This window comes from Arachis ipaensis, chromosome B10 (assembly GCF_000816755.2).
Source record: "Arachis ipaensis cultivar K30076 chromosome B10, Araip1.1, whole genome shotgun sequence".
Taxonomy (NCBI): Eukaryota; Viridiplantae; Streptophyta; class Magnoliopsida; order Fabales; family Fabaceae; genus Arachis; species Arachis ipaensis.
Genome location: NC_029794.2, coordinates 17152324 through 17175095, shown reverse-complemented (window position 1 = coordinate 17175095; position 22772 = coordinate 17152324). Strand labels below are relative to the sequence as shown.

Genomic DNA, 22772 nt, shown 5'->3' with positions numbered 1-22772 from the left:
TAGGATAAAACATTTTATATTGATAGTGCTGTATATCAATCAAGCTCTATTTTACTATGTAAAATCATATTGACATTAAACTTTTAACAGATTCACATGATTGAATGTACCGCTATATTTATAGGCTACAACAGATGGTCAGCTTACAGCAGATTACCCGGGTTCACCAGGATGGGATGATAATGCTGCCACATTTGACATGACAATTTTGTCGAATAATTTACATGGAGATTACCAGCTAGCAAATGGATATGGACATGATCGTGCGAAAGATGTTCTTAAGGTAAAATCATATTGTTCAAATATTTTCTTCACATAAATGGCAAAAAGGATCCTTTTGTTGAACATATATATATATATTTTGTTAGAAAAAGCTATAACATGCAAGTTAGAAGTTTCTTGGCTATTTTATTTACTTGCAAAATCAAGTAAAAGATTGTGTTTCCTATATTGATTGCTCAACTTTCTGTGACTGCAGAGACATAGAAATACCTTTATCACCATTGAGGATTTCAAATTTCTATATAAACACGGAATAAACACTGTGAGGATACCAGTTGGGTGGTGGATTGCTTTCGATCCTGATCCTCCGAGTCCTTTTATTGGAGGAAGTCTTGATGCTCTAGATAATGCATTTTTATGGGCACAGTAAGTGCTATTTTAACTATATTATCCTAAAAGTTTTAGCACAATTGGAACTGTATTTTTTCTTTCTGAGAATATAAATGATTATTTTGGTGCAGAGAATATGATATAAAATGCATAATTGATCTTCATGCTGCTCCTGGTTCCCAAAATGGGATGGAACATAGTGCAAGCAGAGATGGATTCACCGGCTGGCCTGATTCTCCAGATAACATTCAACAGTCGTTGAATGTTATTGAATTTTTAGTTTCTAGGTAAGTTTAAAGTGTGTGAATATGTTTGATATTTTTCTTATTATAGAATAACCAACTTCTATGTTGAGCATTAGGGGTTAATACTCAAATTCGTCCTTGACTAATATGACTAACAAAATCTTTCGAGGATCAATTTGAAAAATGAGTTATCTTTTAGGGACAAATATGAGTATTAACCCTTTTTTACATGAATAGAAAGAGATTTTTAGCATTGAAACACTGAACAAGATATACAGTTGGTGTTGTAGTAGCCAGTGAGATTCTCATCCAAAGTAAAAAATATCATTTAGATCCTAGTTTCCTTTGGAATAGCAATTCCTTCATTCTAGATTGTCCTTTTTTGTTCCTGGTTAGAAAATAGACAAAGCTCATCTTAAAGTTCATCATTGCTGACTTTTGTTCTTTTTTTAACTTTTTTTTTTATTTAATAAATACTTCTCTCTACTAGGAAAATGACATGGACTCATTTAAGATCTGCTATGTGAATTCATGCGATCTGCCGATATCCTTACTGAATAGAGATTTCGTTTTACAGATATGCAAGGAATCCTGCTTTGCTGGGAATTGAGCTTCTAAATGAACCGTCTGCCGGAACAGTTCCATTAGATACTTTAGTTTCTTATTACAAACAGGGCTACCAAATTGTTAGAAAACACTCTTCAACAGCTTATGTAATAATGTGCCAAAGAATTGGCATGGCAGATCCTATGGAACTTTACCAAGCCAACATAGGATCTCATAACACAGTTTTGGATTTGCATTACTACAACCTCTTCGACGCGTATTTTGTTAATATGAGCGTCGGCGATAACATACAGTACATATACAATAGCCGGGAAGGTCAACTCAAGGCCTTGAATAGTTCAAATAGCCCACTTGTTTTTATTGGTAAGACAACTCTCTCTAGTACTTGTTTGAGGCTATATTATTATGTTTCACTGTGAAATGTTTATGTACATATTTTGTTTGGTATACCAAGTTGACACACTTCCCTCCACCATTAGATTCATCATGTGGTGGAGGGATGGTATAATGTACGGAACAGAAGTGAGTACAAATAACCGATCTCTAGCCATAAACCTTGACTTTTGAAACCTCTTGATTCCCTGCTCATTACTATGAGTTTCCCATTGTCGATCGACACATAGTATTTACAAATATCATTATTCTTTTCAGGAGAGTGGGTGAATGAGTGGAATGTGACGAGCGGATCGCAAAAGGATTATCAAGATTTCGGAAGGGCACAGTTAGAAGTTTACAATGCAGCTTCCTTTGGATGGTGTTACTGGACAATAAAAAATGACAGACAGCACTGGGATTTTGAGTGGAACGTTAGGAGCAACTATCTTCAGTTAGGTAATTAACATCATAAATTTGGCGGCACTCTATAAATTTTACGATATATTAAAACAAGAATTTAATTTGGATTCACTGTTAAACAGTTTTACATAATGCACATCACAAAATAATTATCTTTTACATTGACTGCTTAAATGGTCATAAAAAGGATCAGGATCAGATACGATCAAAATTAAACTTTTAAAAAAAGTAGAAGATTAATGTGCCTATTTATTTATGCAGGCAAATCACCCAGCAAACAGAGATTTAACATTTTTGGATTGATAGGATTGGCATTCACCTGCTTTTGTCTCCCTTTTTTGTGAAACAACCTTCGCCTTAGCCTGCGATGAAAGCATATTTGATTCGATGCAATTATTTTTTTCTCATAAACTTTTCCATCTTGTTCATTTAGATGGATTCATAGAGTGATGTATTTTCAGGCATAATTTTCAATATAGCATTTCATTCAAATAAAACTGGGAGGTAATATTTTACATTGAAAATAATTGGAATGGAAAAGTTGCAATTCTATTGATTTGGTTCCGTACAAGTATGAGGGAAAAGTAGTTAGAATAACTAACTGAGTCTAATAACTACTTCTAACTGCGTTGTAACCAAATAACAAAGTATAATACATAGAGTTATGTGAAATCCCTCTCCCCCTGTACACAACTTGAATATAAAAAAATTTTATATTACAAAATATTTTAAATAAAAATACATCAAATTTAATATTAATTTATATATTTTTTAATTAATTTTTAAACAATGTAATACTTATTAAAATATGTTTTATATTATCATTAATTTATCACGGATGGGTCTCTCCGAATTGATAGTCAATTTCAATGTGTCTCGACTATTCATAAAAAGTAATGTTCAAGTTTGTATTAATACACCAGTTCTACATAATGTATTAAGGTCAATTCTTTGGTGTCTATGAGTTTTTATCCAATTCTATAATGCATTAATATTCAATTTTAGTTGTATTATATGGAAAACAAAAACAATCTCATATTCTCATCAGAGCAAAAATATGCAAGTCCAAATATCACATAGCCCAAATAAACCCTGGCTCTCCATTTCAATAGATTCATTAAAACGTTTCCAAGGCCCACCGATTCGATTCCTATTAAAAACAATATTTTGACCCACTACAGTAGACTCTTTTACAAGCTTGGTAGTGGCAGGTTGTCACTAGTCGGTGATTGTCATCCCTCACGTCAGTCTAGGGGTTACGACAACCTTATCCGCGGATACCCAACCTGTTTCAATCCAATCGGGTAGGATTGAGCGTGGAACAGATTAATCTGTGAGTTAGTCGAGTAGGATTGAGTCTCAATTCGTATTTTTTATATTATATAATATTAAAAAGTTTTTTAATGATCCAGTCTACTTTTTTAGAACTCTGATGATCCACGTATGGTAAGGCTACCAGTTAAATTTTTGTCTTATAACATGTGTAATATCTTTAATGTCCCTGCAATAAAATGAAAAGTGACCACAAGGGCAATGATCTCTGATCAGCTTAAAAGCAAAATAAAGCCAAAATTCATCTGAGCCAGCTGGTATACTATCTGAAGCCATTGGACTTTATTTTATTGTTTTTGGTCAGGAGGCACTGGGCCTAACGAGCAAAATTCAAGGAATGTGTGCACGTTTGAAATTTTAGTCGGGTTTGTTTATTGCAGGCCTTTGTATCATTGCTGCCATTTTTGAAATAATGGTAGTGTTGGTGATCCAGTTAGGGGAAAACAATGAAGCATGTTATAGAAATGATGCAGGGAGGGATGGTGGGAAAATGGTAAATTATTTTTGCTCATTAATGGAAAACGTTGTCGTTTTCAAAACCCAACCAGTTCCCTAATGTTTTGGTGACAACCCACCCGTGGAGTTTCGGAGGCTGGCCTCACCCCTCATCGTCTCTCTTCTCTGTGTGTGCCTTTGCTGACACTGTCTCCCTGAGGCTGCGTCACCTCAATCACGGTAGTTTTCGGTGTCGCATGCAACCCGTGTCGGCGTCGACAGATTGCTTAGTTCTTACCCGGGGACACACCGTTTTTTAGTGAAGGTCGTCGCTCACCGTTGCCGCGTGAAGCTCGCCGCGGTAGGGCGTGACGGTCTGAAGGTCATTTGCTGCCTTCCTGCTATCGCTTTCCCGGCAGCTGCAGTAGACAAAACCAGCAACGGGTCCGTGGGGTGGTGGTCGTTGTTGTCATTTTGCTTCTCCCATCAATTTAGTATCTCATCTACCTTTGCCGTCAGTAGCTTTCTGGGCAAGTGAGCGTCCATTGGCCATGTTTCTTTTTTTTTTTTTCAATTTCATTTACGTATCTTGAATCTGTTGGTGAAAATTTAATTTGTTAATGAAGTAATGTTTTGTCTTAGTTGAATTGGATAATATTTTTGCGATTGAAAGTTATCATAATTAAATTTTTTGTTCAAAATTATAATGACCTGAATTTGTTGGTTTGACTTCAATTTCTAGGTAAACATATGAGTGAGCCAATTTTTTTGTTGCTGGAAAACATGACCGCATTGAGTTTGTTCCCTAATGTCATCTCTGACCCTCGAATTTGTTTGATCCCTTTCAAGATATAGACGTCGACTTTGAGATAATCCTTTAAATCTAATTTATGGATTATGTTATTTGTTGCTCAAGTTTATCGTAAAATGGTATTGATAGGAATGTCAGTAGGTTAGGTGTAGTGTGTATGCATGTTGGTGCTGTATCTGTAATGCCTGTGCTGTTATTGGAAATTTGTGGGTGTAGTTGGCATTTGGAGGCTGTGAGGTTGTGGCAAGTGGCTTGGATTGCGTACAATTTGGGAAACGAAGGGTGTCTGAGCCAAAAATTTGGAATATATTTTCATTGATCACGGGATATGGTGGTAGAAGACAGCAAAGGTGAGTGTTGTCACTGTGTACAAGAAATCTGTTATGTCTATAATTCATGGTTTCTTATAGGTAGAATTATGTGTCTTGCAGATAATAATGGCATCAACCAGCAAGTTTGGCGAGGAGCCGCATATGTGGAATGAACTAGTTGGGGATTACTGGATGGATGGTAATATTGGTGTTTCGAATCAACATGTATGATGTGTTTACCTTGTAATTCATATGTATAGAGTGGGGGTTGATTAGAAGTAGCTGGATATGTGCTTTTAGATTTGTTGTCGTAGTTAATTTGGAATTCGTAGCCGTGTCGTTTTTCGAATTTCATAAATGAGTTTGGGCAGACTGATTACGGAGTTGTTAGTATGGGTAGTAGGTACGAGAATTATGTTCCGAGAAATATTATTTTCTCTGCTGAGGATAATGTCACGGATCCGATATCTAGGATAAAAGGTAGGGTGGTTTTCTTTTTGTTAAGGAGGGCGCGGCTGCAGTATGTGAAAAAGCTGGATAGACCGGGACAGATATTTACTTGAAGTTAGGGGGATAAAATAAAAAAAAAATATAACACAGCATATATAATAATACATCTGTGCTCTCATTGAGGATTTATATTTTTTCCCACATCACAAAATATATGTTAATTTTTGTGTGAAAATTTTAAGTCTATATTCTTTAACTTGTATAAACAGAAAAAATATATATTACATCCACTTGTGAAAATGACTATCCGAAAGAATAGACGTAATTAGATAAGTCCAAAAAACATTTTACACTGACCATACTAGAAAATAAAAGTTTAAGCAGTATGCATAAGCATAATTTTAGAAAAGCATATTAAAACAATTTAATAATAAACTAAGAATTATTTTGTTGAAGTTTATACCGTTGAATGGATTACCCCATTATTCTTTATTACTATATCAGTTTTGATCATATAATTTCAATATTATTTAATATCTAAGATTTTCATGTTAGATAGATTTGATACACTTTGATATGTTATTTAACACCAGTTTTGTGAAGTAGTATAAATGTTGGTACATGAATGACTTACCGTCACAGGATAAGAATGCATTTCAGATACATCCACAAAGATAACGAAATGTAATTTTTTCTTTCAGGAGACAATGTTTGATACGGGAGTGGAGGCAGACCCTGACTTATCCGACTGGGAATGCAGTGGGGTGATAAACCGCTATTTTATGGTTTATCTTATGCTCAATTGAGTGGATTTTATCAACTCTTTACCCACTTATTCATACTATTTGCATGGTTTTACATTTGCCTTCCTAATTATGTGCTTTGATTGAAAACATGCTTCTTTGACCTTAAGTTCCCTATGTTTAATCCTCTCTTATTACCATTAGATGCCTTGATATGTGTGTTAATTGATTTCAGAGATTACAGGACAGGAATGGCTCAGAGGATGGAAAGGAAGCATGCAAAAGTGGAAGGAATACAAGAAGTTGGAGAAATTGCTAAGTTGTCCAGCCTGACCTCTTCGCACTCAAACGGCTATAACTTTAGCTACAGAAGTCCAAATGACGCGGTTCTAGTTGCGTTGGAAAACTAACGTCCGGGGCTTCGATTTGATATATAATATGCCATAGTTGACCTGACGCTAGGCAACGCGAACGCATGCTTCATCCAAAAATCAGCGTGGCAGATTTCTTCTCCAGCGATTTCTGGGCTGTTTCTGACCCAGTTCTCGACCCAGAAAATACAGATTAGAGGCTATAAAGTGGGGGAATCCATTCATTCATGATAACATGCTTTCATAATTCACAATTTTAGGATTAGATGTAGTTTTTAGGGAGAGAGATTCCCTCCTCTCTCTTAGGATTTAGTTTTAGGATTTAGGATTATTTCTTCTTCATCACAGGTTCAATATTCCTTTTTATTTATTTTCTCAATTTAATTTATGAATTCTTCTATGTTACAGATTATTCTTTTGATTAATGTTATTTGAGGTATTTCAGTTTATTATTGCTCTCTTTTATTTATATTACTGTTGCTTCCAATCTGAAGACATTTTTATTCCGGTAGATTTACTTTTCCCTTTTTGGTCTTGGTTAAGAAATCAGTAACTCAGGAGTTATCAAACTCAAACATGATTGATAATTGTTATCTTTGCTAATTGAATTGAAATTCAATAATCCCAATCTTTCCTTAGGGATTAAATAGGATTTGAAGATCTAACTAATTAGTCACTTGACTTTTCTTTACTTTAAGTAAAGGCTAACTAAGTGGAATTAAGATTCAATTTTCATTATCATTGATAAGGATAACTAGGATAGGACTTCTAATTTCTCATACCTTGCCAAAAATTTATTTTACAGTTATTTATTTGCTTTACAGTCTTTTTACTTATTTCAATTACAATTTAAATTACATGCTCCTCATCTTCAAAACCCTGATTTACAATCTCCATAACCGATAATAAGAACATACTTCCCTGCAGTTCCTTGAGAAGACGACCCGAGGTTTAAATACTTTGGTTATCAATTTATTTAGGGGTTTGTTACTTGTGACAACCAAAACGTTTGCACGAAGGGATTTCTATTGGTTTAGAATCTATATCTACAACGCGACTATTTTTATAAAATTCTTTACTAGCAAAAATCCCTAACGTCAAAATGGCGCCGTTCCCAGGGAATTGCAAACGTGTGCCTTATTATTGGTTATTGTAAATATTTACTTTTAAATTGATTTTTTCGAAAAATTTTTTTTCAGATTTTTATTTTAAAATTTTTTATCTTATCCTATCTTATTTAAAAAAAAAAATCAATTTTCAATTTTAAAAATTCAATTTTCAAAATTTAAAATTCAAAATTTCAAATTTCAAATTTCAAATTTTAAACTTCAAATTTCAAATTTGCTTTTATTTTTGTTTTTAAATTTTTATTAACTAACTATGAGTTCTCACCCCTTTCGCTTTGAGTTTGGTTCTAATGCTGTTGAAAGGAATGGAAGCTATAACAGGAACATACATCAAGGTCAGAACAACCAGAGATGGAAGGAGCCACGAGGATCTGATCAACCCTTTAGGCAACAACACCTTCCTAACTATCACAGACAAAGACCATTCCACGATGCATACCAAGACAATAGTTATGGTGGACCCTTCCGTGACAACCAACACCCACCAAATTACTATAGTCAAGAGCCATTCCAGGGGGCATACCAAGATGATAGATATGATGGACCCCCATCATATGCCTATAAACCTCCTCAACATAGCTTTAAACCACCACACTCACAAGCCAACTACCACCATTCACCTCCATATGACCATAACCCGTATCCACCATACCAACCACCTTATGAGCCAAATGAACCATACATAGAACCACACTCATTCCAACACAATTACTCCCAAGAACCACCACCTCCCTATACATCATGTCCATCTCCATCACCCCAAGAATCAACGGAGCGACTCAAGGAAACATTTGACAAATTTAATGCCACACTTCATCAATTGAATCAAGCAATAAATCAATTAGCTTCCCGACGTTCGGACACTCAAGGAACTCCTATGGCTACATGTGGAGAATCAATAAAAGAGCGTAGCATAAAGGAGATACTAGAAACTCCAATGGACAGTACGGAGCATGACTTTGTACTGAAACAAGTGGAGGAAGCTGTAATTATTGAAGAGAAAGAAGTGGTTGCAGACTTAGGAGATGCTGAACCTCCATGGGAAAGTCAGGTTATAGAACCTCCTTCCAAGGCGATTGAAATTGATGCTGAGGAGGGTGTACAACCTCTAAGGCATATCATGATTAAGGACTTGGAAGAGGTCGATCAAGAGATGGAGATTAAAGAAGAAGAAGCACAGCCTCCCATGCCCTCAGTAAGCAATGAAGAAGAGATTGAATTGGAAGAAAGCTACCAAGAGGAAGATGTTGAAATTGAAGAAGCTTGCAAAGAGGTGGAAGTTGTCAAAGAGCACAAGGGAGTGGAGCTTGGAATCACCTTGCCAAAGTTATTGGAGACCCCTCCCCCTAAGTTGCCATCATCCTTCACAACATTCAAGTGGGTAAAATTCATATTCCTTAGCTTTCTAATTCCACTTGAATATGGGCTACTGGAGACGGATGGTCAACTTAGAGCTCTTTGTGACATTAAGAGTAAGAGGAAGATGGTCAGTGGTAAGAATTGTCCTGCAATGTTCATTATGGTTGGAAGCTTTAAGTTTAAATGCAAAGGTTGGCGTAGAGCTCAATTGAATGGGTCTGGGAAGTTGTTTGGACGCTTCAGTGAGAATTCTAAGACTAAACCACCCAGATGGAATCATGATAATCAACTAGAAGATGGGTGCAAAGGCAAGGTCTGGGACCCCAGAATTCAATCTAGAAATCAACACTCTTGGGGCCTTGTCACTTGCTTTAACTTACTTGAAGGCTTTCTGCGCCTAGTTTGGGATCCCGGAGGCCATTGGAATTACAAACATTGGTGGAGATTTCTGGATGAGTTCAAGCACAAGCCACCATAACAGGAAGCTCATCAAATGTCTAACTTAAGGACTTTAACTAAAAGTGCTAGGTGGGAGACAACCCACTATGGTATGATTGTTCCTCTTACAATTTTTATTTAGTTTTATTTGTTTTTGAGTTTTATTTTATTTTATTGTATTGAACCTGGAGTTTTGCATAACATTCATATTAGCATTACATTCTGCATTTTTCATGCATAAAAAAAAAGCACGCACGCGACGCGGCAGCGTCGCTGACGCGTCCGCGTCACATGTGCGTTGTGAAGAAGAAAAATCGAACAGAGAGTCACGCGATAGCGTGGCTGGAGGCATGCCTTTAGCACAATTCATCCCACGCGACCACGTCGCTGATGTGTCCGTGTCACATGGGGAACCTGCCTCCCACGCATCCGCGTCACTCACGCGGCCGCGTGACCTGGAAATCGACGTAAGAAAGGGTGCACGACCGAAAGTTGTGCGAGAGTGGTGCTGGACTGGTGCTGATTGCACACGCCTTACCTCGCGGACGCATGGCTCACGCGTCTGCGTCATATCCCCATGATGGCCACTCACGCGATCGCGTCGACCACGCGACCGCGTCACCCTGGATTTTGGCAATACCAAGTTTCGAACAGAGAGTTGTGCGATCGCGAGGCTGCACTTGGGCCAATCGCACAAATCAGGTCACGCGATCGCGTGACCCATGCGTCCGCGTCACCTGACCTTATCGCGCACCACGCGACCGCGTCACCCACGCGTCCGTGTCACATGCGGTGCACAGAATATCCAGATCAGCCAAAATATCTTATCTTTTCTTCTCCAAATCCTTATTTTTCTTATCTTTTCTAATCCTAATTTCTTCTATCTTTTCTTCTTTCTTTCTTACTTTATTTCTTTCACTTCTCACTCCTTTTCACTTTCATTATATTTTACTTAATTTATTTGAATATTTCATTCATTGTATTTTAATTTAGTGCATATTTTTCTTTTCTTTTCTAAATTCATTATTTTTCTTTGGTGTTGATTTTCTTATTTAACTGTTGCATCTTTTCTTGAATTATTTTGGTGCTTAGTGACTTGTTTTACACTATGGGATGATATTAATTATCTTCCAATGCCAATCTTTTATGATACTTGCACTTCATTTGCATTGACATGAACTTATATTGATATTTTCATTACCCACACTCTTCCCCATTGTTACAAATTTTGTACCACTGGTATGCCATGGCTTCTATTATTTTCTCACGTACATGTTGAAGCTTCCATGTAAATGAGACCCTTTTCATTTGGCATTAATCCACCCATAGTTCATTTATTTTCTTATCTCTATTTCTGGGTTACTTTTCTTCCCTTTTCTTTCAGGATGGCCACCCGGAAAGGAACCGGAAGACGTTTACATGTGAAGACAAACAAGTCCATCAGCACAACAGTTGGAGAGACCCATCCACTTGTACATCTCAGCATGCACCGAGGACGGTGCAATCTTTAAGTGTGGGGAGGTCGATACCGATCTCCATGGGTTAGTCACTCTTCTATCTCAACACCAATGATTTATTTTCCTTGTTGGTTGTTGCATTTACAAATTTGATTGCATGATTATTTGATTTTATGCATATTTTACCACTTGGTTGAAGTAATATTTTCTTTTTCAAGAAACCTTTTAAGAGCATTTCACTAATTTGAATAAAATTTAATGTTACACTTGTTTGAAGAAATATTATATTGGAACATGGTTTAGAGCTCGAACACACAAAACCAGTGAGATTTTGAGCTTATTTAAATTGGTTGCATTTTATCAACCAATATTCTGTTTTAGTGTGTATTTTTCTCTCTAAAATTGTGATCTTTGTCTTGCTTAATTCTATATTTTTATTATTTGATGTACGCATACACTTACATGATTGAGGCCTTTGTTTCACTAAGCTTACATACCCATATGGCCTTAACCTTTCATTATCCTTTGCAAACCAATTTGAGCCTATTTTACCCCTTTTATTCTTTACTTTAGCACATCATTAACTCTAAGCGGAAAATAATAATATTCTTAATTTGAATCCTTGGTTAGCTTAGACTAGTGAGAGTGCTTATGAATTAAGTGTGGGAAAGTTGAATTTGGAAATATTTGGTTTGAGAATTGAGTATGTTAGAATTTTCTGAAAATGTAAAAAAAATATTTAGGACATGATTCATGCATCCAATAATTTAATCATATGCATTAAGAAAAATAAAAGAAAAGAAAAAAAAATATTAAAAAAAAAGAAAAAAATGAGAAAAAGAAAAGAAAAAAGAGCAATTAAGTAGAAAGGGGACAAAATACCCAAAAGTAAGTGGTGAAAACAATGCATATGCACTGTACTTGAAATTAGAATGCATGAATATGTGGAAAACATGGTTAATGGATAGTTGGATGTGGTACTATGATTACATGGATTGTCTAAAGTTAGGTGGAAAGTTTAAGTTAATTAAGGATTCAAATTTTAGTCCACTTGGCCAAATACAATCCTACCTTGACCTTAACCCCATTACAACCCTTAAAAGACCTCTTGATATGTGTATCTGTGCATTAAATTTATGTTAATTGTTAGATGAAGAGCAAGTCTTAGAAAGCAAGTTTAGTAGAGAATTGAGAGAATCGAATCTAAAACACTTGAGTGATTATAGTGTATACACTACCAGTGAGGGTTCGATGCTCAATCCCTTGTTCCTTGCTTTCATGAGCTATTTTCTTCTGCAAGTTCACTTGTACTTCATTTTTATGATTTGAATTAGTGAATTCCAGTTCATATTTATTCTTGGAGAATTTATTTACTTTTAACCAAGTAGGTAGAAACACTTTGCATGTAGTTGCATTCATACAGATAGGTTGCATTTCATGCATTCTTACTTTCCTCTTCATTCCTTTATAGCTTCTCTTGAGCTTAGCATGAGGACATGCTATTGTTTAAGTGTGGGGAAGTTGATAAATTGCTATTTTATGGTTTATCTTGTACTCAATTGAGTGGGTTTTATCAACTCTTTACCCACTTATTCATACTATTTGCATGGTTTTACATTTGCCTTCCTAGTTATGTGCTTTGATTGAAAACATGCTTCTTTGACCTTAAGTTCCCTATGTTTAATCCTCTCTTATTACCATTAGATGCCTTGATATGTGTGTTAAGTGATTTCAGAGATTACAAGGCAGGAATGGCTCAAAGGATGGAAAGGAAGCATGCAAAAGTGGAAGGAATACAAGAAGTTGGAGAAATTGCTAAGCTGTCCAACCTAACCTCTTCGCACTCAAACGGCTATAACTTTAGCTACAGAGGTCCAAATGACACGGTTCCAATTGCGTTGGAAAGCTAACGTCCGGGGCTTCGATTTGATATATAATATGCCATAGTTGCCCTAACACTAGGCGACGCGAACGCGTGCTCCACGCGGACACGTCGCAGTTCCGAAAATCAGCGTGGCAGATTTCTTCTCCAGCGATTTCTGGGCTGTTTCTGACCCAGTTCTCGGCCCAGAAAATACAGATTAGAGGCTATAAAGTGGGAGAATCCATTCATTCATGATAACATGCTTTCATAATTCACAATTTTAGGATTAGATGTAGTTTTTAGGGAGAGAGGTTCCCTCCTCTCTCTTAGGATTTAGTTTTAGGATTTAGGATTATTTCTTCTTCATCACAGGTTCAATATTCCTTTTTATTTATTTTCTCAATTTAATTTATGAATTCTTCTATGTTACAGATTATTCTTTTGATTAATGTTATTTGTGGTATTTCAGTTTATTATTGCTCTCTTTTATTTATATTACTGTTGCTTCCAATCTGAAGACATTTTTATTCCGGTAGATTTACTTTTTCCTTTTTGGTCTTGGTTAAGAAATCAGTAACTCAGGAGTTATCAAACTCAAACATGATTGATAATTGTTATCTTTGCTAATTGAATTGAACTTCAATAATCCCAATCTTTCCTTAGGGATTAACTAGGATTTGAAGATCTAACTAATTAGTCACTTGACTTTTCTTTACTTTAAGTAAAGGCTAACTAAGTGGAATTAAGATTCAATTTTCATCATCATTGATAAGGATAACTAGGATAGGACTTCTAATTTCTCATACCTTGCCAAAAGTTTATTTTACAGTTATTTATTTGCTTTACAGTCTTTTTACTTATTTCAATTGCAATTTAAATTACTTACTCCTCATCTTCAAAACCCCGATTTACAATCTCCATAATCGATAATAAGAACATACTTCCCTGTAGTTCCTTGAGAAGACGACCCGAGATTTAAATACTTCGGTTATCAATTTATTTAGGGGTTTGTTACTTGTGACAACCAAAACGTTTGCACGAAGGGATTTCTGTTGGTTTAGAATCTATATCTACAATGCGACTATTTTTATAAAATTATTTACTAGCAAAAATCCCTAACGTCATGGGGCTTCAACTGTGTAGGGTTTTTTGGGTTTGGAAGGGTTGCGAGCCGAACATATCCTTGAAATGGAGTTTTCTACACCTGAGGAGGCAAGCAGCTTCTATAACAACTACAGCCGACTAAAGGGCTTTTCCTCAATGCGCGATAAGACGGTTAGAAACACTTTCAGTGAGATTGTGAGGTACATGTTCGTTTGTAACAGGCAAGGGTTTCAAGAGAAGAAGTTGTTGGAAAAGGTTGATCGCAAAAGGGATCATAAGGTTGTAACCCGATGCAGATGTCTTGCCGAGATGAGGATAAAGCGGAAAGACGGTAGTGGGAAGTGGTACGTGTCGCGTTTCGTCGAGGAGCATAATCATGAACTAGCGTTCGGCAAGCTTGTGGATTATCTACGGTCACATAGGAAGATATCTGAGGTAGAAGTTGCTCAGCTAACAAGCATGAGGGAGATTGGGATTAGCATTCCAAAGATTTATAAGTCATTTGCACCACAACTTGTGAGTTTCAACCTGGTTACATTTACAAAGCAAGATATGTATAATGAGGTACGGAAGCAACGAGGGCTCTAGGGTGGGGACGTAAATGCAACTATAAGGTACTTGGAAGGTCTGGCACATATGGATGAGAGAATGTTTTGGAGGTATAAGGTGGGGGTAGGCCAACACCTGTGCAACTTGTTTTGGAGCGACGGTCGTTGTCAGGAAGATTATTCCGTGTTCGGCGATGTGCTAGCATTTGATGCTACGTACGGTCGTAACAAGTATAACCTCCCTGTTGTTGTGTTCTCCGGAGTAAACCACCACAACTAGACCTACGTTTTTGGAACGGCCATGGTTTCATGCGAGTCACATGAATCTTACATTTGGGTCCTTCAGCAATTTTTGGAATGCATGCAAGGAAAGGCACCGCAATCTGTTGTCACCGATGGTGACCCAGCCATGCAGTTGGCGATTCAGTCGGTTTTTCTTGAGGCGCATCATCGGTTATGCACTTGGCATCTTTTTTTAGAAATGCAACATCGAACATCTGTGACCCGGGATTCACACAACTATTTCGACATTGCATGTTGGATGATATGGAAATTGATGAGTTTGAAGCGCATTGGGCCTCCATGATCCATGAGTATGGTGTTGGCGACGTTGACTGGGTGAAGGACTTGTATGTGAAAAAGTACACATGGGCAACAGCTGGGGTACGGACAACTTCTAGGTGCGAATCACTCTACGCCAAACATGGGAGGTTTGTTGAGAGCAGGTATGGTGTGTTGGAATTTGTTACAAATTTTTAGAGGTGTGTCGATTTTCTTTGGGACAACGAGGATGAGCTGGAATTTCACTCTTGGTATGGTACACTTATTTTACAAACCGAGTTTGTTGAGTTGGAAAAGTCAGGGTGGACCAAGTTCACTCGTGAGATGTTCGTTAGATTTCAGGAAAGCCTGAAACGTTGTGTCCGTGTGAGAATATCTGAAATTAATGAAACAGTGCACCCGCATATATATACTATCCAAAAGTATCGGAGGCCTAACATGACCTGGCAGGTCTGTAGGGAGCCTATTTCCAACAGCTTTAGCTGCACGTGTATGCGGATGGATTCGTTTGGTATTCCATGTGTGCACATCATGGCCGTGTGTGTAAGGCTAGACTTAGGGAAACTTTCTGAAAGCCTAGTTTTGCGTAGGTGGTCCAAGACAGCCAAAATACAGTCCGAAAATGAAAACATTGAGCACTGCACTGCTGACCAAAGCATGACATATAGAACAAGGTTGGTAGCATTTTTACAGCTGTGCAAGCGGTTAGCCCGGGTGGCTTGCATGAGTGATGATGACTTTAAGATTTACTCGAAGAAACTTTTATCCGATGCGGTTTTTCTTGAAATAAAGTATGGCCTTCGACCAAGAATCAATGTTCTCGCAACAACAACCGACAATGGAGTGAAGGACCCAGTTCGTGTTAGAACTAAAGGTACAGGTCGGTGCAGTCAAGCCGGTGCTTCTGCTACCAAGAAGAAAAGGAAGTGAAGTTCGTGCAGGAAACTCGGGCACCGGAGGACTCGATGACCTAACGGGGTGACGCTAGCCGCGACAACAAATCAAAATGCCAACAAAGGAGGACAGAAACGCAAGAGAGAAAAGGTTACATTCTAATTTAAACATTCATGAAATATATACGGTCTGACATATGACAGTTAAAGTCAAGGTATGGTGTTGAAAATCGAACGATATTGAATTCTGTGATATCAAGTGTGACATGATGCACTGATCTTTCTATTACTATTTTCTTTTATACACACTTTTTTCACACCTTCGGAATAGTAACCTTACTTTTTTATTCCATATAGAAATGTGTTTTATGAGTTATCAGACAATTACAAATTTAAACTGGCATTCCAGTTGTGTGAAGAATTGAAGTTCAAGTTCCTTTCTTAGTATTTTTCCCATGTCGTATTTCTCTGCTTGAATTCTAATTAATATCTATCGCTTCGTTATTATTAAAATTGATGTATTGTGTCTAAAATCTGCATGTTTAACATTGCAACTGCAGTATTTCTTTCTATTCGCAAAACATGACAAAAACATATGGACATCTGCACTGGTTGGAAAGTCGTGACTTAGTCTCCGTTCGGAATCTTTTAGATGCGTTGATTTAAATAACATCATGTGTTATTTTATTTTTCATGTTAGCTGTTCGATTCATTTAGGAAATAGGCATGTTGATTTTATATTGCATCCTTGGTACCCTTTACTGAATTATTATTTTTCTTCTGGATATGCTTATGGCAACGTCTCTTTATTTATGTCGTTAGTGATGGTGTTAATTTTCTGGTACTTTATCATCTGTGAACCAACCTGCTTTATCATTTGCTGATACAGCGTCATGAAAGAGGTTGGGTGTTACTAACGGGGCAGAATTCTTCTCAACCCGTCGCACAGGATTCGAATCCAATTTCTCTTGCAGATGACTGATGATCCTTTTCGTACTCTTCTACTGTGTCGGGTGGTTGATTCAAACTTTGTGTCCCTTTACCAAGGATGAATATAGGGTCTAGTCAACTGAGATGATGTCTTCCACAGTATTCATATTAGTAATAAAGTAGTGACTAGAAGGACCACGTTTATTACAACTAATGATTTCAAAGAAACTATATCGTTGCATGTTTCTGCACATGTTAATTCATGGCTAATGCAGAATCCTTTGTTATATGATGTAGCAATGCGCACGTCACCAATTAGTTTTCTCTTTACATTGGTTAACATTGTTACAATTTTATCCCATCTTCTGGATGGGCTTTACAACTTTGGTTGTGTGAAAACTAATTCTTATGTAGTTCACCCGAAAGTAAACTTTTATGCTATTAATCACGGTGCATTTTCTCGGCATCAGCTAATAGCCTTTTTATTATGTGAATTTATTTGAAGCTGTTTTCCTACAATATTTGCTCTAGTGATATGTGGTTTTCCATTCCTTTAAAAACAATCACATTTAATTTCAACTGCATGACGTATTAAGATGCAAGAGGGAGCTTTCTTGTGGGTATGAAGCCATTAAGTTCATGAAAGGCATGCAACCGGTCCATTCCTAGTGCAGCGTATCAGCATCGAACATGTTGTGCGTGTCCAAATTGATGCCAAACTAGCTTCTTTACATAACTTAAGTCGTGTTACACTGTCAAGCTGTATTTTATGCTTGCCATAATAAAAAAATAAAAAAAATAAAACTTTATAGGAATCGTAACTGATCCATGCATGATCTAAAGAGCTAAGCAAACCATTAGAAAATCACCTCAGCAGGGCCTCTCTTCGGTTTCAAGTAGCATAGGCAAAGAAAATTGTTGACAGCAAAACCCAATCGAGTTGAACTCTTTTGCACTTGCATTAGCTAGTCATAGTCACATAACCAGAAAGATTACACATTTTAAGCCCGACATTTAAGGTGGTAAATACATTGCAAATTATTCTCCACTATCTCAACAGATGACCAAGTTAGTAATTTCAATGCTATTTGAGAGGCTTATATGGTAATTTAAAAGCACAGGAGGTGTTAAATATATAACTAAAAACCTGTACCTACAAACAATTTGATTTACCCCTCTCATCAATGTAATACGTCATCGCTTTCCTCATTTATTTGTTGAATCTTAATTTTGAGATCACGAAGTTGCGAACAAAATAAAAAAGAAAAAAATGTGACGATACTGTCAACCACATTCATAAGCATTCACTACTTAATGGGTAAGGATACACCCTGTTTTCAAACTAAAAACAACAACATCTATTCAAAACGATTTCCATCATTCGATACACATACATCACCGACAATACATAAAATGGCAACCAAGTAGACTTTATTTAGTATTGGCAATATCCCCATTTAACTTATAGTAACCCAGCTTCACATAGTAGGAAGATGTAAGTGGGGAGTGTGGAGATTGTACTCTAGCCTGTCGACAAGACCACTAGTATCCACACACAAAAGTAGCCATCAGCAGGTAATTAAGGCCTATATTCTTAGACAAGATTATGTAAACAATAAAACAAAATACAACCTAACGGTATCAACGACATCAAACGATATTGGCACCAAAATGATACTTAGCCTATTTCAATATGTTGTATATAAATGTCGCTGAATCTCTTTCATATGATAGAGGATAACTCCTTAGTGCGCAGTATCTTCGTCCAAGCGCCCTCCGCCTTCGACTCCACTGCAGCCTTGACCTCGTTGCAGTCCAAAAGAACAATTATTGTTGCGGTCTTCATCCTTAATTTCAAATGATCCATCCATTAGTAACACAAGATTAGTTGTGAGAAGAAGATTATATCATTTAAAAAATAAAAAAATGAGTTAGAAGATAAACTTGACAAGAAAGGTTCGCTAGTGTGAATTTTCCCTCTGTTTGGAGCCAGTTCAACATCCAGAGACAAGAATCATTACTACGTAACCAAAAATTATGTCCATGTCATTAACTTTGACCAAATCCACTAAATAAACCATTGTTTAAATTCACTTCATAATTGATAGTAAATATGAAGTATACCATTGTGGATCGCATGGGACTCCTTCAGGATACTGTACTGGTCCTCATGTGGTAGGATCAGTGGAAACATGGACAAAACTCTTTAGGTTCATGTCTAGCTTGAAAATCTGGGCTAGCATAAGTAGCTGCATATGGTTAAACGAAAATTGTTGTCATAAACATGTTCATGAATACCACGACAGCCTGTTGCCAAGTCTTTCATGTTTTAAAATCATAAACCACTTTTCAAAATACTCACAATAGTTTGCATATTGCGCTCCCCCCGTTCCTTGTATCCAGGTGCTCTTGTTACATCTAGGCAGTACACTGTGGCTCGCTTCACGTCCACAACCATCAAGTACCATGTGTAGGTTTGTTCGCATACCGGCACAAAGACCTATCAATGCAGTCAGGTCATTGTATGCTTAAATTGGGTACTCTAGATGCAGTACAAAAAGAAAGAGTTATGTTTCTAACATGTTCAAGCTTAGGTGTCACCGATATCCATCTGTTCAGGTATTTCATGATTATAACTTCCAACGGCCTCAGAAAAAGAATGTCATCGACAAACACGAAAGGTGTGTACCAAACACAAGGAGGAAGAACACAACAAGCTTTCATGGAAGCGCTCATTAACATGATGTTCATAATCTGACAAAAACAAAAAGACAAACACTTCAGCTTCCCAGGCAGATAGAAATTTTAATATGGCAGGGTTAGATTTAATTCACATTGACATTAGGCATGTAAATGGGGGACAGAGAGTGGAACACTGCTCTAGGGACTTCTAATGTCGAGAATTTAAACAACACTTCCCTGTTACAACATACACACAATACCGTGTGTGATCCATGGTTTCTATGGAGAAATAAACTAAACAGTACTAAATTTGCAATATGCACATAAGTATACTTACAAATACTGATCAGTTTTTCCATAAATGTAAGTAGCCATTTTGCATTCATCATAAGTCAAATCCATGTGCACAGTTGGCCTGAATACCATTTGAAACCCCTAATCAAACAATCAAAAATAAAGTATCACATCAGCCACTCAATACTAACAACAAATGTACGTCATGATGCGTAATATATGATTCATTTAGAGTGTGTGCATGACTTGCCAGTGGAATTAGTAACACGGGGGGAGTCTATTATGTTCGACATCCCATATGGTCTAAAACCACTTCCATACTGCAGAGAAGGAGAACTTATGTTGGCATGGCCAGTGATAACGGATAGTGTGGGCTAAGTAATGAAAGGTTGGCCTACTGCGTTTATAGCTTTCGACACTACGGGTTTCAATTTGGGTTTCTTTACTGGATTGTTGCAGTTCTCCAGTAACGCGAATACTTCACAGACTTTACTGGTGCAGTCAAACTAAGACATGTTCGAAAGGTCCATAAAACCTGCACAAATTATTGGTATGGCTGAGTCATTCGTTTCAATTCCTAAAACACCATTTTACAGAATTCAAAGGGAAGATGGTATACCTTATCATTAGCAACTGCTGCGGATTCATGTGTAATGGTACCTTTTATAGTGGTCCTTTTAGGCACTCCAGAGCACCAATACTGTGCAAAGGTCCCTTTCAGGGATCCAGCCTGGGTCTTCGCTGTAATGGGACGCGGAGTGAAAAATGCCTCGTTGATTATGACATCGTCATCATAATCGGGAGAGTTCGGCACAATGATATCTAGCAAGGAGTTGCTGCTGGCCAACAATACCCCCTTTCCTTTTTCCACCATCTTTTCGGTTGGCGTTCGTGAGCTGAAACGAGTAGTCGCTGCAGTTGTCGAATGAATTGTTGTGGGCTAAATTAACTCCAACATGGTCCCACCAAGATTAGGGTTGGTAACTGCTGCTATGGATACCATACTCCCCGACGTATTTTGACTCTTCATTTGTTTCGTTAGTAACGATTGCAGCTCTGTTAACGTTACTTTGGTGTGTAACATTGGTCGTTCCAGTGCTGACATCCGTTCTTCCAAAGTGACTATCCTGGAGTCGATCTTCTATGGCTATGGTGCAAAAAAAGAAGAAACTTTCGACATCAGTAAGGAACATTAGTCTAGGTTTAAAACGTGTTACATGCAAATCATTTGAAAAGTGGCTTGTGCAAAATATAGTTTCAGTCTCATTATGTTTTTATTAACACACAATGGACGAATACAGGACCACGGCATGTGGGGCACACCCTTAACTTTACTTAACCCAAGACAAAATTTGCTGCCTTTGTTCCAATCCCAGGCACATGTCATGCGTGGGTCGTCTATCGAAAAGCTATCCAGCCTTAAAGTTAAAGCATTTGTAAATGGAAAAAATTAAATGGGTTAACGATGAACCTCTAGTAGCCTAACTGCCATCTAAATTAAGTCATCATGTGGGACCTTGGAATCTTCCGTGAGGTTTTCACTCGGGCTGTCTATAGCGCCCTGTTGCATCACCAAGAATTTAAAACAAGGTGTTCCCGTCAAAGAAACACAAATTAAACACTAGGAATTGATTCGGAGAAAACAAGGTAATAAGTAATAGCATAATCCAATTTTCAAAAGGATGGCCATACCACATTCATGGTTAGCTCCAGATTCAGATTTGTTGGTCCGTCATCAACAACGATGTTGTCAACAGGAGCCAACTTTACAGCCGATACGACACTGAAAAAAAGGCTCAATAGATAACAAAAGTCGCATAAATAGAGTGGAGCAAGAGTATTTTGACATTGAATGTGATGAAGGGAGATGGAAATTGTTGTGTAACAACATCATTGGCAAGGAATGACATACAGGAAGCAATACTTACGCATCAGTGGCCTCAAAATCCTGGGAGTCGATAATCCCGCACCCAAAGTTATCGATTCCCACCATTGATTTTTTTTGGTGATACCTTGCCTTAGTGAATTGATACCAGAGTAGAAGGGAAAGGTTACTCTTAGACTATGTGTCTTCCACTGTTCTACATTGAATTCCTTTTAAAGAGATCCGTTCATGTATGTGTGACTAAATCTGACAATTGATTCGACAACTTGAAGCTGGCCCACATCCTTTCACCTTAGCGGAACTTTGATACACTTACAAGCACATGATACTTGCAATGTCACTAAAGAAAACCTCACACACCTTAGTCTAACAAAATGGGCTTCGTTGACTAAGTAATAGCAAGCCAATTGCATGTCCACGCTGTTGGCCTAATGAAATTCCATGAGAATCATATGCACGAATCTTAAACATAGACTTGAACGGTGCAATATTAGCAATCCTTGTTGCCCACCTTTTTTTGGCTTTGATAAGACGTCACAAATCCCCTCTGAGAGAGTAGCGTGTAGGTATGTTCTTCTAATGTATACTCATAGACCCTAGTTGAAGGAAACCCATATCCTATACTATAATTGGAAAAGATTCTTAAATTCTAATACATGACTCACCCTACTCCTTGATATCGAAAATGCATGAAAACACCCCCAATAAAAATGGTGCACATACCGATATGTGGTGTTACAATGCTGTGCTTAAGTACATACATACGGCTCCATAATACGAATAAGCATTTACTAACTTATATCAAGTAAATTACATACTACTTTAACTAAATTTATATGTATCATATATATTCATGATAAGGGTATCTAAATTCCAATGGGCAGCACTATAAATTTTGCAGTTCGTAACTATTTCCATTTAAACGAAGATACATTTTAAAGTATATTTCAAAAAATCT

General features: G+C 37.2%; 3 protein-coding genes and 1 long non-coding RNA gene across 8 annotated transcripts in view; 3 read left to right on the top strand and 1 right to left on the bottom strand.

Annotated features, from left to right (window-relative positions):
- The window catches only part of LOC107624516 (probable glucan 1,3-beta-glucosidase A), a 5109-nt gene extending 2326 nt beyond the window's left edge, over positions 1 to 2783 (top strand). For both annotated transcript variants that reach the window (XM_016327010.2, XM_016327011.2), the window contains exons 5-10: positions 125 to 283; positions 479 to 648; positions 744 to 899; positions 1435 to 1787; positions 2076 to 2255; positions 2481 to 2783. In XM_016327010.2, coding sequence (XP_016182496.1) covers positions 125 to 283; positions 479 to 648; positions 744 to 899; positions 1435 to 1787; positions 2076 to 2255; positions 2481 to 2563 — 1101 coding nt within the window. In that variant the 3' untranslated portion in view covers positions 2564 to 2783. The remainder of the gene's footprint in view (positions 1 to 124; positions 284 to 478; positions 649 to 743; positions 900 to 1434; positions 1788 to 2075; positions 2256 to 2480) is intronic.
- LOC107621752 lies at positions 3840 to 6744 on the top strand. Of its 3 annotated transcripts, none has more exons than XR_001615930.2 (4): positions 3840 to 4520; positions 5014 to 5147; positions 5229 to 5333; positions 6260 to 6446. It is a non-coding gene; the product is annotated as an uncharacterized LOC107621752 (long non-coding RNA). The 3 variants fall into 3 exon arrangements; XR_001615929.2 differs by having other exon boundaries at positions 3860 to 4520; positions 5229 to 5307; positions 6260 to 6744; XR_001615928.2 differs by lacking the exon at positions 6260 to 6446 and having other exon boundaries at positions 3868 to 4520; positions 5229 to 5788.
- Positions 14106 to 16060, top strand: LOC107620257 (protein FAR1-RELATED SEQUENCE 5-like). Its single transcript, XM_016322448.1, has 5 exons — positions 14106 to 14585; positions 14742 to 14831; positions 14916 to 14995; positions 15049 to 15232; positions 15329 to 16060. Exons 1-5 carry the CDS (start codon positions 14106 to 14108, stop codon positions 16058 to 16060), a joined length of 1566 nt encoding a protein of 521 aa, XP_016177934.1.
- LOC110268303 lies at positions 18315 to 22033 on the bottom strand. 2 transcript variants are annotated; one of them, XR_002356487.1, is made up of 7 exons: positions 21858 to 22033; positions 21622 to 21712; positions 20549 to 21490; positions 19973 to 20464; positions 19534 to 19707; positions 19316 to 19453; positions 18315 to 19202 (listed from the first exon to the last, which is right to left on the bottom strand). XR_002356487.1 is itself a non-coding variant. In XM_021114309.1 (3 exons), the coding sequence occupies exons 1-3, from the start codon at positions 19702 to 19704 to the stop codon at positions 19122 to 19124; spliced, it is 390 nt and encodes a 129-aa protein (XP_020969968.1). In that variant the 5' UTR covers positions 19705 to 19922; the 3' UTR covers positions 18315 to 19121. The 2 variants fall into 2 exon arrangements, 1 of the variants encoding a protein (XP_020969968.1); XM_021114309.1 differs by lacking the exons at positions 19973 to 20464; positions 20549 to 21490; positions 21622 to 21712; positions 21858 to 22033 and having other exon boundaries at positions 19534 to 19922.

Bases quoted from the DNA above. Each gene is read 5' to 3' on its own strand.
- LOC107620257 (XM_016322448.1), top strand. From the start codon at position 14,106: ATGGAGTTTTCTACACCTGAGGAGGCAAGCAGCTTCTATAACAACTAC. The intron at 14,832-14,915 runs GTAAACCACCAC...TGGGTCCTTCAG, and splicing joins CTGTTGTTGTGTTCTCCGGA to CAATTTTTGGAATGCATGCA. The intron at 15,233-15,328 runs GTACGGACAACT...ACAAATTTTTAG, and splicing joins ACACATGGGCAACAGCTGGG to AGGTGTGTCGATTTTCTTTG.
- LOC110268303 (XM_021114309.1), bottom strand. From the start codon at position 19,704: ATGAACATCATGTTAATGAGCGCTTCCATGAAAGCTTGTTGTGTTCTT. The intron at 19,454-19,533 runs GTTAGAAACATA...CTGCATTGATAG, and splicing joins TGACACCTAAGCTTGAACAT to GTCTTTGTGCCGGTATGCGA. The intron at 19,203-19,315 runs GTGAGTATTTTG...AACCATATGCAG, and splicing joins AGCGCAATATGCAAACTATT to CTACTTATGCTAGCCCAGAT.